We start from the raw sequence: 13,225 nt of genomic DNA, 5'->3' as shown, positions 1-13,225 counted from the left end.
CCCGGCACAACCCGCAGCACCTCCAGCCCCCCACCCACCCAACCCCGGGCTTTGCTTTTTCTTTTTTGGTACTGGGGATTTAGCCCAGGGGCGCTTAAACACGGAATCCCATCCCCAGTCCCCCCGACTTTTTTTCATATTTTATTTAGGGACAGGGTCTCACTGAGTTGCTCAGCACCTTGATTCTACCGAGGCTGACTTTGAACTCAGCATCCTCCTGCCTCAGCCTCCCAAGCTGCTGGGATTACAGGCTGCACCTCTGCAACTGGTGGTGTTTTTTGATATTTTTAAAAAGCCCCTTGTGATTAGAAATACACTTTATATCATCACCAGGATGTATGTCATTAGGTTCAGTCACAGGAAATCACTATTTCAAAAATATTTGAATGGCGACATTTTCAAATGGTTCAGTCTAATATATGTGCATATAAATAGGTGCAGCCAGCTAGCTTGCTGGCTGGATGGACGACTGGGCAGGTATCTGTTCTGATTAGTAGGTGGTGGATGTCAATAATAAAACATTTTCAGGCTCTCACACTACATATGTGGTCTTCCCTGGGTATTCACGGGGAGTTGGTTCCAGTGCCCCCCCCCCCAAGGATATTAAGATCTGTGGCCGCTCTGGTTCCTTCTATAAAATGGTGTCATGTCTACTATGATCTGTAGAGTCCTCCCATTCGCTCTACGTCACCTCTGCCTTGCTTAGAATACCTAATGCAATATAAATGCCATGTAAATAGTAGCTATGCTGTATTTTGGAGGGAGAACATGAAAAATAAGAAAGTCGGATATTTTCTTCTCTATGACTTCTTTCTCTGTTCCTTTGGTACGAAGCTGGTGGCCCAGTAAACCGAGGGAAAGTCTGTGACCTGATGTTTCTGAAACACTGTTGCAACACCGGGGACCAGGGGCTCCTTCCTCTCTTGACTTAGGCATGGTCCCCATCCAGAGCCCTGGGTGGACCCGCCCACCCAGGCCTGCCCCTCAGAGGCTGCCCTGGCCAGAGGGGTTGAGCCCCTTCCCATGGGCTCTGGAGGTCCAGGGCTTCGGGAAGTCCCGCTGGAGACTCAGCGCCTTCTCCACCATGCTGGGGTCCCCAGGGCCCAGGGGTTCCCCACCCGCATTGCTCTGAGCCCACCCCAGGGACCGCCGGGCGTTCTTGGCAGACACATCCCTCTGTCCAGAGGTTACCCGGCAGGGGTCACTGCGTCTTGGGAGTGTGGACAGAGCGTGATGTGCAGGCGAAGTGATCACACTCGTGTGTGACCCTCCTCAAGGTGCAAGAGAGACCCATAGCGCGAAGAAAAGGGGGTCGCCAGGGCTGGGGGCCTCCATCTGTGCTGGGGAGCTGGCCTGGGATACCAGGCTCTGCACGTGGACCGGAGCAGGGACTCAAAGGCTCGCAGGCAGACTCTCCCGACCCACTTCCAGAGTCACCCACCAGCCGCGCCCCCCATGACCACGCCCCCCACTCACTCCCCGCCCCTGACTTTCCTCTCCAGGGTCCCCAGGCCCAGCCCGGCTTCTTACTCCCTCCCGAGCGGTGCAGGCAGGATCTGAGCCGCGGGCTGGACCACGGTGCTTTAATTTTTGTCTGAACAGAGCGGATGACTGAAGGGCCCCCGCCCAGGGAGCCGCAGCCCTGGGGGCGACAGGGGCGGGGAGGCGGGACTGGGGCCCTCGGCCCGGGCGTCTCCGTCGTCCATCCGAGTCCTCCCTCTCAGGTGGGGCTGCTTCCACTGACCACGCTGTAGGCTCTTGAGAGGAGGAAGGATGCTGGGTGCCAGGCACTGTTCGGGGGTCCATCTTGCAGTCCCCAGGAGGTTGGTGGCCCCCACTGCTGATGGACTCACCTGCGACGATTCCCGCACAATTGGGACAACTGCCGACACTTGCCACCTGCGAAGGAAAAGGAAATGTGATATTGATTAGTGTGCGCGGGGGACCGGGTTCAGGCCAGATCCCGCCTCTCAGGATGCGCACGGGCAGCTCCATAAATAAGTGACTGAGAGACACGCATGGGACCAGCCAGTGCAAAGGCCCCCAGGGAGGAGACCCTCCACACACACGGACGGACGGGTCTTTCGGAAATGCAGACCATTCTGAGTGTTACAGATTCATTCGTCTACTATGTTCCAGGTACTGATCAGGGCACTGGAAAAGAGGGGGGAACAAGAAAGGGAACAAAAAGTCCCTGACGGCACAGAGCTGACTTTTCTAGTAGGGGAGACCAGCAAAGAAAATCACTAGGTCAACTGTGTAGATGGTGCTGTGAAGAAAAATAGAGCCAAGAAGGACTCAGGGAGGCCTAGGCGTCAGGGGCACCTCATGGGCCTTGCTGACGATGTCGTCCCCACGGAGGAGGTGACATCTGGGCAAAGACTTGAAGGAGGTGAGGGGGGCCAGGTGGATATGTAGAGGGTGTTCCAGGCAGAGGAAACAGCCAGTGCAAAGGCCCTGTGGTGGGAGGGCTTGGATGGGCTTGAGGAACAGGAAGGAGGCCAGAGTGAGTGAGGGGGGATCTTGGAAGCCACGGAGGACTTGAGAAAAGCAACCTGCCTGCCTCCCCCGTCCCCTCCTCTCTTGCCCTCCCCCCCCCCATTACTGCAACAGGCTCCCCTCCATCCTGCCTCCAGGACGTTCTGCCTGCTTCTCTCTCTGCCTGGGTTGTTTTGTTTTTCTCATCTTCTCATCATCAGGAACCAGTTCCAGTTCCACCTCCTCAGAGTGCCCCTCCCCTGCCCCTGTCTTGTCCTTGTTTTAGTTGACAGATACCCTTTTTCTCCTTTGTACTCAGCTGGTTCCTGCATTTCCTTGCTTAGTGTCATCTGCCCACCAGCTGTGAGCTCCCCCAGGACCAGGGTCAGGGCTGCCTGTCACGGCCACGCCCCCAACATCATCCAGCACAGGTCAGGCCTAGAGAGGGTGCCCCAAAGTATTTGTCATTGGAAAACTATGTGGTCCCAGATAGAACACCCAGGCCCTGCCCTCATAGACCTGGCTCCATCCTCCCCTGATTCTTACGTGCTGTGTGACCTTGGACAGACGCCTCAACTCTCTGAGCCTTAATCTCCCCACTGGGGAGAGAACAGGGCCTGACACAGGGTCAGGATCTACAGACTCATGGGCGACTGAGGCGACTGCGCTTGACCCGCATATTCCTGGAGGAGGATCCGTGTTCTCCACCTTGGCTATTCTTATTAGTGTTCTGCCTCCACCTTCAGGCAAGAACAGTGTGGCTGTACCCATTTTCCTGATGAGAAAGTGGGATGAGAGAGGCCTTTGGCATAAGTCATACGGCTCAGCTGAGAGCTTATAAATGGAGGAAGGGGCTTGTGTTCCATTGCACCCACACAGAATTTTTTTAAAACTTTAAAAAACTATTAGTATCCCTCCTTATTATCCCGCTTTGCATCCCTTCCTCAGGAGCTCATCCGACGGGCGCATCCTGGGGCCCCTCGCCTCTACCTCAGCACTAGCAGAAGACAGGCCAAGAGGACCAGGGGCTAGGGCGCGGGATCCCTCCACCTGTCACAGTGAGGCAGTGGCTGGGTCCCCTCCCCGGGCCTGCCTCACTGCTCCTGCCAGAGTCCCCGGCTGCGTTTGGATATGGTCTGAGAGTGTCCCCCAGAAGGTTCAAGTGTCAAAAGCGAGAGGCTGTGGGGCCTTTAAGAGGTGGGGCCTCACTAGGGACCTCACCTTCAGGAGGGCCCTCAGGTTGTAAGAAAGGGATGGGGACATGGGGACAGCCCTCCCACGCTGCTTCTTGTCTCATCCCGGGGTCTCTCCCTTCCTGAATTCGTCCCCATGATGGCCTGCAGCCGCAGCGGCCCTCACCAGAGGTCAAACCCGTGAGGCCGCCTGAGCCTCCAAGACTGTGATCTAAATAAACCCCTTTTCTTTATAAGTACTCACACTCAGGTATTTCATTACAGCAAAGGAAAACAGATGAATAGATCCTCTTTTAAACCTTCTTCCACTAACCCTTGGAGGGTTCATCTGTCACCTATCGTGACCCTGACTGTCACAGCCACCAATACATCAGCATGGGGAGATTTTACAGAAACAATAAGCTCTTGAAAGAGTCCCTTCTCTGGGAGCTCCAGGCCCCCTATTCTTGTTCCATGGGGTGGGTGTGGTGCTGTCTAGATGTGTCATCTGGTCCTCATCTGCCTTCTCCCTGCCTAGTCTTGTTCACCCCTTGTTCCCAGCCAGGTCAGTGCACTGGTGTGTTGACTGCTAAAATGGCCCCGATCCCTAACCCTCCCTCTCAATATCCACAGGAGCCTGCGAGCTTCCTCTCTCCCTCTCCCTCTCTCATTGCCCCTCACACTTTCACCTCCCAGTCTCCTGGCCTCCTGGTCTAATCCATGGTCTTATTCCTCTCTCATCACCTCATGGAGGCTAAGAACAGGAGATGAAGAGCCGAGGTGCCCTAGGAACGTGGCTGCAGCTCGCAGTCAACCGCCTCAGGCGCCCCAGGTGCGTGAATCAATCCAGATGCAGCCGGAAGGCCCGCCCCGCCCGGGTTTCCCAGCTGGGAGCTGAGCAGGGGTCACCGCCTCACAGCCGCTCCAGGCAGGTTCTGCAGACTCTGCCGAGGTGCCTGGTGGGAAGCCCTGGCCCGGGGGCCTTCAGGAACCTGACCTTGGGAGCAGCCGGCTCAGAGCCTCCCCAGCCTCCCGCCCCAGCCCCCAGCTCACTGGTGAGGATGATGATGCCGGTGATGAACAGCACAGCGGCCACCAGGAGGCCCCGTCTCCGCAGCGTGGTCACATCTACAGAGAGAGAAGAGGAGGCGGAAGATCAGGGGGCCTGGCTTTCCCTCTCCCACGTCTTCCCGCGGCTGACGTACCGTAGTAGAAGGGGTTGTCCTCATCCGAACCTGGAAGAGAAGACAGGCACATTCAGCGTCTGGCAGAGGCTTGCGGAGGAATGAGTGAGTGGCAGAGTCCGGGGCAGACGCGGGTCTCCCTCAGCCTTTCTGTCCTCACCTGGGCACTGGACCTGGCTCCCGCCACCTCTCTAAGCTCCTCTCCTCACTCTCCCGCTGACTGCGGCACTTCAGCCCCACTGGCCTTACTGCTGTTGAGCCTTCTCACCTCAGGGCCTTTGCACTGGCTGGTCCCTAGATGTCCACCTGGCTCCCTCCCTCGCTCCCTTCAGTGAGACCATCCATGATTCTTTCTATGAAATACCCCCTGGTCATTCTGTTAACCCTAAACTGGCTTTATTTTTCTGGATAGCAAAGTAAAACCACCTGCTATGTATTATTACGATTATTATTTGTTGTCTTCCCCACCCCAGAACTAGTTCCGTGAGGCGGGGACTCTGCCCCACGCCTTGCCCGGCCGCCTCCCAGGATGGTGCTCAGTGAACCTGCGCTGAATTAACAGCCGGGTGGGCTGTCTGCTGGGCACATCCCCGCCACGTGCGGCGGCTGAGTTCCCACGCATCGGCGCTTCCTGCTGACTCGCAGCGGGCCTCAGACCCCTGAGCAAGCTCAGCGGCGCCAGAAGAGCCACCCGGCTGAGCCCCGCCACCCTTTCTGACGGCGCCATTAGGAACTGCAGGAGCGGCTGCCACTTGAAGCCGCTGCGTTTGGTCAAGGTCTGGACGCAGCGGCCTCCATTCGTTTATTCTGACGGCATCCCCGCCCCTGCCCAGGCCCGGGGTCCTCCCTGCCCACACGCCCCGACCCTCTGTGCTGCGCTCACTCCAGGGGCAGGAAACAGAGGAACCCGGACTGGCCCATTTCCCGCCTGGGAAGGAGCTGCTGACCTGAGGAGCCGGGGGTCAGGGGGTCCGTCCTGGCGTCTTTGCCTGGGGATGGCCTCCCAGCGAGCTCCGTGGTGCCTTCAGTGGGACGGTCAGAAGACAGGGAGGGCAGGGGTGGGAGACAGACAGGAGGACATCGCGGAGGGCTGACGTGAGAGGAACCCCTCCCCCAATCTCTGCATCGGTGCAGGGCACAGGTGTCCCCCGCCTGTCCATCCGCAGAGACACAGCAATGGCCCCACCTGCTGGTCAAAGCCAGCTGCCCCTACCCGCTGCTGGCCCCTCTCCTCGAGCCTCCCAGACACCCCGTCCCTGGTCCAGGAGCTGGCAGGGCGGGGCGGGGGCCGGGACCCTGGCATTTCCACCAGCGCCTCAGTCCTGAAACCCTGAAGCCCAGTGGGTGCTGATAAGAATTCAGTCCCCCAAAGAAAAGGCCCGAGTCCCCACCCTGGCTCTAGGGAGCACCCAGCGCCCGTCCCCTGGACCCTGGGCTGCCCGGGCTCTCTCAGCACGTCGCCCCTTAGATACGACCTGACGGCTGAGGATTAGGGCGGCTGGGGATTAGGGCGGCTGGGGAGTGCCTGACCCGGGATCGGCATCCCCAGCGCGCCCCGTCCCAGATGGTAATGGCGCCGCCTCCTGGCCTAGGTTATAACCGGGACCACGTGACCCCTGCCCAGTTCCTCCCTGAGACCCTTCAAACCCCAGGTAGTGATTCTGAGTGACAGCTAGGGACTGAACTGTGTCTCCCCCAATTCACACTAGAAGTCCAACCCCGCCCCCCCCCATCACGGCCCGCAGGGGCCGTGGCCAGGTCGCCGGGTGGACCCGGGGCTGCCGGCTTCCACCTGCACAGACCTGGGAAAGGCCTCCCCGGGACAGGGCAAGAGGTGGCCATCTGCAACCCCAGGAGAGAGCCCGCACCCCACGTGGACCCCGTTGACCCTTTGATCTTGGACGTCCAGTCTCCAGAAGCTGAGAAATAAATTCCTGCTGCTTAAGCCCCCCAGCCCGTGGTCCCTTGTCATGGCAACAGCAGAAGCCATGTCCCCACCAGGTGCCCCAGCAGGAGAGGAGCCAGGAGGGAGGAGGGAGAGGCTCAGCGGCGCCTCTACCCCTTGACTTGCTGACCCCCTGTTCCTGCTGAATTTCTGTCACACATAACAGGACTGTAGACTCACCGGGAGAGCAACACAGCCCAGCCACGGCTCAAGAGTAAATTAAAAGTGTTTCTATCAATTGGGAAACGCAGACGCAGCTGCTGCCTCCCGTGGGGCACTTTGGTGCAAAATGGAAAAGCTCCATTCCCCAAGACACTTTACTGTCATCTGTTATGAAAGTGTTTTCATAGATTCTGTAGGAATGGGATGTTCCACGGTCATCACTGGAAAGTCAGAATGATTATAAAGATGGACAAGGGGAATGATATGACCCTAGAGGTGGTGCTCTTGTGCAGTGCTCAGTCTGTGCAACTGTGCTTGCCTCTCAGCCTGTGACCTAAGCTACAGTGCTAGCCAGTGAGAGATTCCCCTTGAACAGGATTATGCAGAGGCACGGGAGGCTGTTTGCTGCCTTCATCTTATCTCAGACCCTTTTCTCACATCTTCTTGTAACATTAACTTACTTGTCTGGAAGGAGCCACCTCTTCCCTGACTATTGGTCTATGTGGTGCCTGCAGGGCTGACTCCCTTGTCCAGCCTGAGGGTGGGACTCAGACCCGACCAAGCAGAGCAGTCCAAGATTCTATGGGTTCAGATACAGATATGTGACCCCCAGCTTGGGCAGTGAGAGTCAATTCTGGGCTTTGGACTGGAGTTAATGAGAAAGAAATCCTCTGTAGACACTGAATTATGGGACCGTGTTTGCCAACAAGAAGGAAAAAAAGAAGGGAGGCAACACAGTCAAGAGCGGGAGCAAGTCCGTCATAATGACGTGCTTAGCCCCTTGATCCAGCTATGCCTGACACTGTTTTCACATCCAATTTGACAGAACTTATGCAGCTAATAAATCTTTTTGTTTTAAATGGGTGTTCTATATTTTGCAGCTGAAAAGTTCCTTTCCTAATATTGGCAGCGTACCCACAAAGGCAACGTCTACAGTCCTATTTCCCAGCACCAGCCCAGGGAGGAAGCCGAACAAAGGAGGGTAACCAAGTCCATTGCCTTTGGGAAACGCTTCTTTCTAGAGGCTGCCTCACGGGAGGCTTGCTGCAAATTAGCTTTTATGGAGGTGCTGAGAAGTCTTGCCACCAAGAAACACATTTAAATTCGACTCAAAGATCCCAAATGCTTTGACTACACACCCCCCCCCAAAAAATTAATGAATTAGCAATTCCCCAAAACGTACTTGGGGAACTGCTGACCCAGATGGGGTATCAAACAAGGACCGGAGGCCACCATTCCCAGCCCCAGACTCTACCTTCCTCGCTGCTCATGAGCGTCCCTGGATCTGTCACCAGAAGCACATCCCTTCCTGTCGGTTGCTGGGTCTCAGTCAGGATTGTGGTCTGGCTTTGTGTTGTTTCTCCTCAGGTCAGAGAACAAAGAGGAGAGGATAAGGACTGAGTGGGCCGGTTGCCGTGGCCCACGCCGTAATTCCAGCGACACGGAGGCTGAGGCAGGAGGATGGTGAGTTTGAGGCCAGCCTCGGCGACTTAGCAAGGCTCTAAGCAACTTAGCAAGACCCTGTCTTTGAATAAAATATAAAAAGGACCGGGGTTATGGTTCAGTGGTTATGGTTCAATCAGAAGGAAGGAGAAAAGGAAGGAAGGAAGGAAGGAGGGAAGGACTGAGTGAGCGACATGCAGATCTATAGGACTGTATCTCCTCCTGCCATCAGTTTGGCACTGCTCAAAGATGTCAATATACCGAGTGTCACTGTAGGCTCGGGCAAGGAGGACCGTCTCTGCACGCTGCTGGCAGTGTGGCCACTTGAGAGAGCAACTTTTAAAACAAATTTACATGTCAGGACCTTTCCCCATAGCATTCTGGATGAAAGTCCAGGCTCTGCAGCTAGATCTCCATACCCTGATCCCGTCTGTGGACCTGTCTTGCTGCGAGACCTTGGGTAAGTTGCTCTGAATCTCTGTGTCATTATCCACAAGGTGGAGATAATGGCTGTTTCTGTCTCATAGGGTTTGTGTGAGGGTCGAAGGAGTTGATGCACATAAAGTATTTAGGACTATGACATTGCATGTAAGTTCTGTGTCCACTCAAGGGGAAGGGACAAGGCTGCTCACTGTGGCCATGTGTGTTACAAGCAAGGAGCTCATCAGGAAGGGTGTGTCTATATTCACTGCAGCCCAGCACCCTGTGGAATACTAGGCAGCCAAGAAGAAGGAAAGCATGAGTCTTATGATGTGAGAACACCTTTCAAACATGCTATTGCTTAGAGAAGACAAAGCAAGTTGCAGGACATTCACATGATATCCTTTAACTCCCAGAAATACTCCAGACAGTGTATTTTCTGCAGGTAATATTCATGTGATATCATAGGATCAGGAAGTCACCCCTATTAACTGTGGGGCATCCCAGAGACAGAAAGAGAACAAGGACGGGCTGGGTCAGGGTGACAAAGGGATTGAGTCTTGCATAAGATACTTCTATTCTTTCCAAGGTTAATGTGTTTGTGTACTACTGTGTCAATAATCATTAACCAAAAAAATTCAGGGGCACTCTTTGAATTATGTTAAACTCCAAGAAAAAATAGTATTTGAAATTTTTTTAAAAAAGGAAAAAATAGATAAAGAGATAAATAGAAAAAATCAATAGGGTTTGGCACACAGGAAGTTTCTGTGGGGACTTTGCAAAGGTCTGTTCTTTGATCTACCTGGGAAGTGACGCAGGAGTTCGGTCTAGGGTGGGTTGCTGAGTCCTACGTTGGTGGCTGGGGTACTTTTCTTGGTACACGTAAGGCTTCGCAATTTCAAAAAGTTCCCTTTGTATTGTTTTTAAAAAGTGGGTGGACAGGAGGCTGAGGCAGGAGGATGGTAAGGTCAAAGCCAGCCTCAGCAACCTAGTGAGGCTGTCTCAGAAAAAAAAATGAAGCGGGGCTGGAACTGTGAGCCTGGGGTGAGCATCCGGGCCTCCACGACTCACCATCAGCGGGCGGGGTCCGGGCCTCAGGGGTGGAGTGGACTTCTGGGTGGACCGTATCTGGAGTCAGGAAAAAGGGAGTCAGGGCAAGAAGAGGAGAGAGGGAAGCGGAGAAGGTCCAAGACCGAGATCGGGGGATTCCCGGAGCAACCTCATTCTGATGTAACGAAATGACCGCAGTCTCTGCCATTCATTTGTCAAGTGCCGGGGTCTCCCTGCCTGGGTACCTGCCTCCTACACCAACCACACTCGCAGTTCCTTCTGGGGACATCGCTGCCACTTAGCTTTATTGGGACTTGAAGAAGTCCTGTCCAAAGTAACGTGTTCGACTCAGTTTTCCAAATATCTCGACCACAGACCAGCACCCAGCTGCCTTGATTAGAACCCCCTGGAACTTCCTTTGGGGATCCCTCCCTCCCTGATGTCTGGACCACTTTTTTCAGGGGCAGAGGTTGACCAGGGGACCCAGGTCCACCAGTCTGCTTTCTGTGCCCACAGCCATAATGATCAGCTCAGTTGGACACATGACTTGAGTCTGACTAATGACACTCAGGTGTGGGACATCTGATAGATTGAGGAGGTGGAAACTCTTGCCTTTGGATTCTTAGTAGGCCTGCAGGGGCCATGTGGGCCCCATGAAAGGATAAGCTGACTGAGAATGAAGCCGACACAGACAAAACAGAACCAAGAGATAAGTTCTTGATGGCAACATTTGAGCACCTAGATCAAGCCATGCCTGAAGGTCTATCCTTAGTTTTTTTAGTTACACAAACCCACAAATTCCTATTTATTCTAAGTTGGAGATTTTTGTTGCTGGCATTATTGGCACTGATGGGATGTGAACAGTCCTGTCCCTCTTTCCTCACCTGGGACTTGTGTCAGGACATGAGTGCCCAAAGTAGTTGGGTCCACTGTAGAAATGGACGTGGCCTCCTCCAACGTCTGTCCTGGGGAACCAAGGAAAAGTCAGGAGGGAGCCTCTGGAGGGGCGGGGAGGAGGAGGAGGGGAGGGGAAGGGGAGGAGGGGAAGGGGAAGGGGAGGAGGGGAAGGGGAAGGGGAGGAGGGGAAGGGGAAGGGGAGGAGGGGCGGAAGGGGAGGAGGGGAGGGTCCTCCCTCCGCCGGCCCGGAGTTGCCATGCACATGTCCACTGCCCTTGCCCCACACCAGCCTCTGTCCCCTCCCGGGTGACCTCTGTTGTACAGTATCCCCCCTCCTGTGACCCAGATGTCACAGGGACTTCTCCCTGGCTCCTGCTCCCCATCTGTTCCCACCTCCCTGCTCAGAGCCCAGCCCCAGCTGCACCTCACTCGGGGTAAAGGCCAAAGCCCTACCTGCCTGTACTTCTGGCCCCCGGGCCCCCGATCTTCTTCTAGCAGTCTGCCTGTTGCTCACCCCAACCCCGCCCCGGGTCTTCCTGCTTTTCCTCAAACGCCCCAGACAACACTGGCCCCCAGATCCCTGCCCCGCTCACTCCCATAGAATTTACTCATTAGTGGCTCAGTGTCTGTCTTTGCCCCAGAGGAACATAATGTCCTGTGGCACTACTGGCACATAGTAAGTGCTCAACAAATAGCCGTCCTGTGGTCGAGAGAATACAAGAGCATCCAAGGGAAGTGGGGGCCCTTTGGTGAAGTCAACGATCTGGATTCTGGCAGAGGCAGGGATGTTGCAACCCCAGCTCCTCCACCCACTAGCCTCTGGCACAAGGCTCCTCTGCCCACTGACCCTCAGTTTCCTCATCCATAAAAGGGGCACAACAACAGGTAGAAAGAGAGTAGAGGTAAAGCCTCCATCCACCCGGGCACACAGCACCTGCCACACAGGAGGTGCCCGCCCCGGCCACTACCCTGGGAAGACCTTCTTGGGCAAGGCTGCACATCCTCCTCTTTGGACCGGCCCCAGATCCACCCGTTACCTAACAGCTCACTGTGAGGGGACCCAGGGATCTGCTTTTTTGGGAGCCCAGGTTTCCTGGAACAGAAAACCGACACCCAGCCAAATCAAACTCTCCAAGTTCTTCTTGGAGGTGAAGTTGTGGACGCTCAGCAGGACGGGCTCCAGCCAGACTCTCTGGAAGCAACCGCCCAGGTCTGAGGTGCGCAGGGAGCCCCACTGCCTGATGCCAGCTCGGTGGAGGGGCCGAGGGAGATGACAGAACAGCAGCCACATGCACGGGCCACCCTCCCAGCAGCGCACTGGGGGCTCTGGGGCAGGCTCTTACCTCTGCTGGGAAGGATGAGGCCAAGGATGGTAAGGAGGCGCAGGCGACCCGAGGGCGACATCTGCGGGGTAAGTGGGAACTGGGGTCAGAGAAGCCCGCCTGTGGGGCGGGCAGCCCCTTCTCCCCCAGGAGCAGGGCCTCTGGCTTCCAGGACCTCTGCCAGGGCTGACAGCTGCCACCGGGAGTAGTGGGAGGATCTTGGAGGTGAGAGTCCCAAGCGACACCCTCCCAAGCAAACACAAACACAAAGCACGGGCCACCCTGGCGTCCCAGCAGCACGAAGGGCACAGGGGCACCCCGAGACGGAGAAGCCTCCATGTGCCTCCGCGCGGGCAGCGCTCCTCACTGGAATGGATGGCGAAGGCGCACGGTGGCCTGGGATCCCCGCCCCACTCTCGGAGGCCCAGAGCCCAGAGCCCTCAAGGAGTGGAAAGAGGAAGAGTGAGTAATGCCTCCTGATCGCAGGGGAAAAAATGAGTTGTGTCAGGGCTGCGAGGCGGGCACCGCGCGCCCCGGGTGCTGGGAGGGTCTGAGAGGGACTGGTCTGCGGCGATGGCGCGAGCCGGGGACACTGAGGCAGGAGCGGAGAATGGAGCTGCCCGTCTAGCCCCAGGGGAGGTGAGAGGCCGGGGCATGAATGGGAGGCGGGAGGCCCAGCCAGGCTGGTCTGCTACCCACCTGAGCCCGGCCCTGGGCAGAGGGGCAGCGGCTGGAGGTGGATCGGAGGAGGGACTTACGTCAGCGCCGGGGGTCCGGAGCCCGCAGCTGGAGGAGAGGGGACCGCGGCGGGAGCGGCGTCCGGGCGGAGGGTGTGGCCAGGGGAGCGCGGGCGGGCGGGGACCAAGACGGCCCAGTCATTTCCTCTTGGGTTTCCTGACTTCAGAGCCGGGTGGAGGCAGGAGGGGGAGGCTCAGGGCGACGTGGGGCTGGTGGGAGGCCGGGCAGGGGTCTCCACCCACCGGCGTGGCGCGGCGTGGGGACGGCTGCGGGACGGGGCTGGCAGGGCGGTGGGTGGGGCTCCTCGCAGAGGCCGGAGGACGAGGAAGGGCCCGAGGTGTGCGGGGAGGCGAGAGGACCGGGAGGAGGCAGCCGGCCCACGCCAGCCCGCGGGGGCCCTCGACCCGCCACCTC

At 56.8% G+C, this 13,225-nt stretch overlaps 1 protein-coding gene across 3 annotated transcripts; it reads right to left on the bottom strand.

The window, feature by feature from the left end:
• Window positions 1-1,568: 1,568 nt before the first annotated feature.
• Window positions 1,569-13,049, bottom strand: Fxyd5 (FXYD domain containing ion transport regulator 5). Of its 3 annotated transcripts, none has more exons than XM_047527670.1 (10): window positions 12,832-13,049; window positions 12,095-12,155; window positions 10,739-10,819; window positions 9,876-9,932; window positions 8,197-8,301; window positions 5,782-5,856; window positions 4,856-4,885; window positions 4,704-4,778; window positions 1,854-1,899; window positions 1,569-1,757 (listed from the first exon to the last, which is right to left on the bottom strand). In XM_047527670.1, exons 2-10 carry the CDS (start codon window positions 12,153-12,155, stop codon window positions 1,721-1,723), a joined length of 567 nt encoding a protein of 188 aa, XP_047383626.1. In that variant the 5' UTR covers window positions 12,832-13,049; the 3' UTR covers window positions 1,569-1,720. The 3 variants fall into 3 exon arrangements, with proteins under 3 accessions (XP_047383626.1, XP_047383624.1, XP_047383625.1); XM_047527668.1 differs by having other exon boundaries at window positions 8,197-8,304; window positions 12,832-13,022; XM_047527669.1 differs by having other exon boundaries at window positions 8,197-8,304; window positions 12,773-12,920.
• Between the last annotated feature and the right edge of the window lie 176 nt (window positions 13,050-13,225).

This window comes from Sciurus carolinensis, chromosome 16, assembly GCF_902686445.1.
Source record: "Sciurus carolinensis chromosome 16, mSciCar1.2, whole genome shotgun sequence".
Classification (NCBI taxonomy): Eukaryota; Metazoa; Chordata; class Mammalia; order Rodentia; family Sciuridae; genus Sciurus; species Sciurus carolinensis.
Note: the sequence above shows the minus strand (reverse complement) of the source record. Positions and strands in the feature narration are given on the sequence as shown.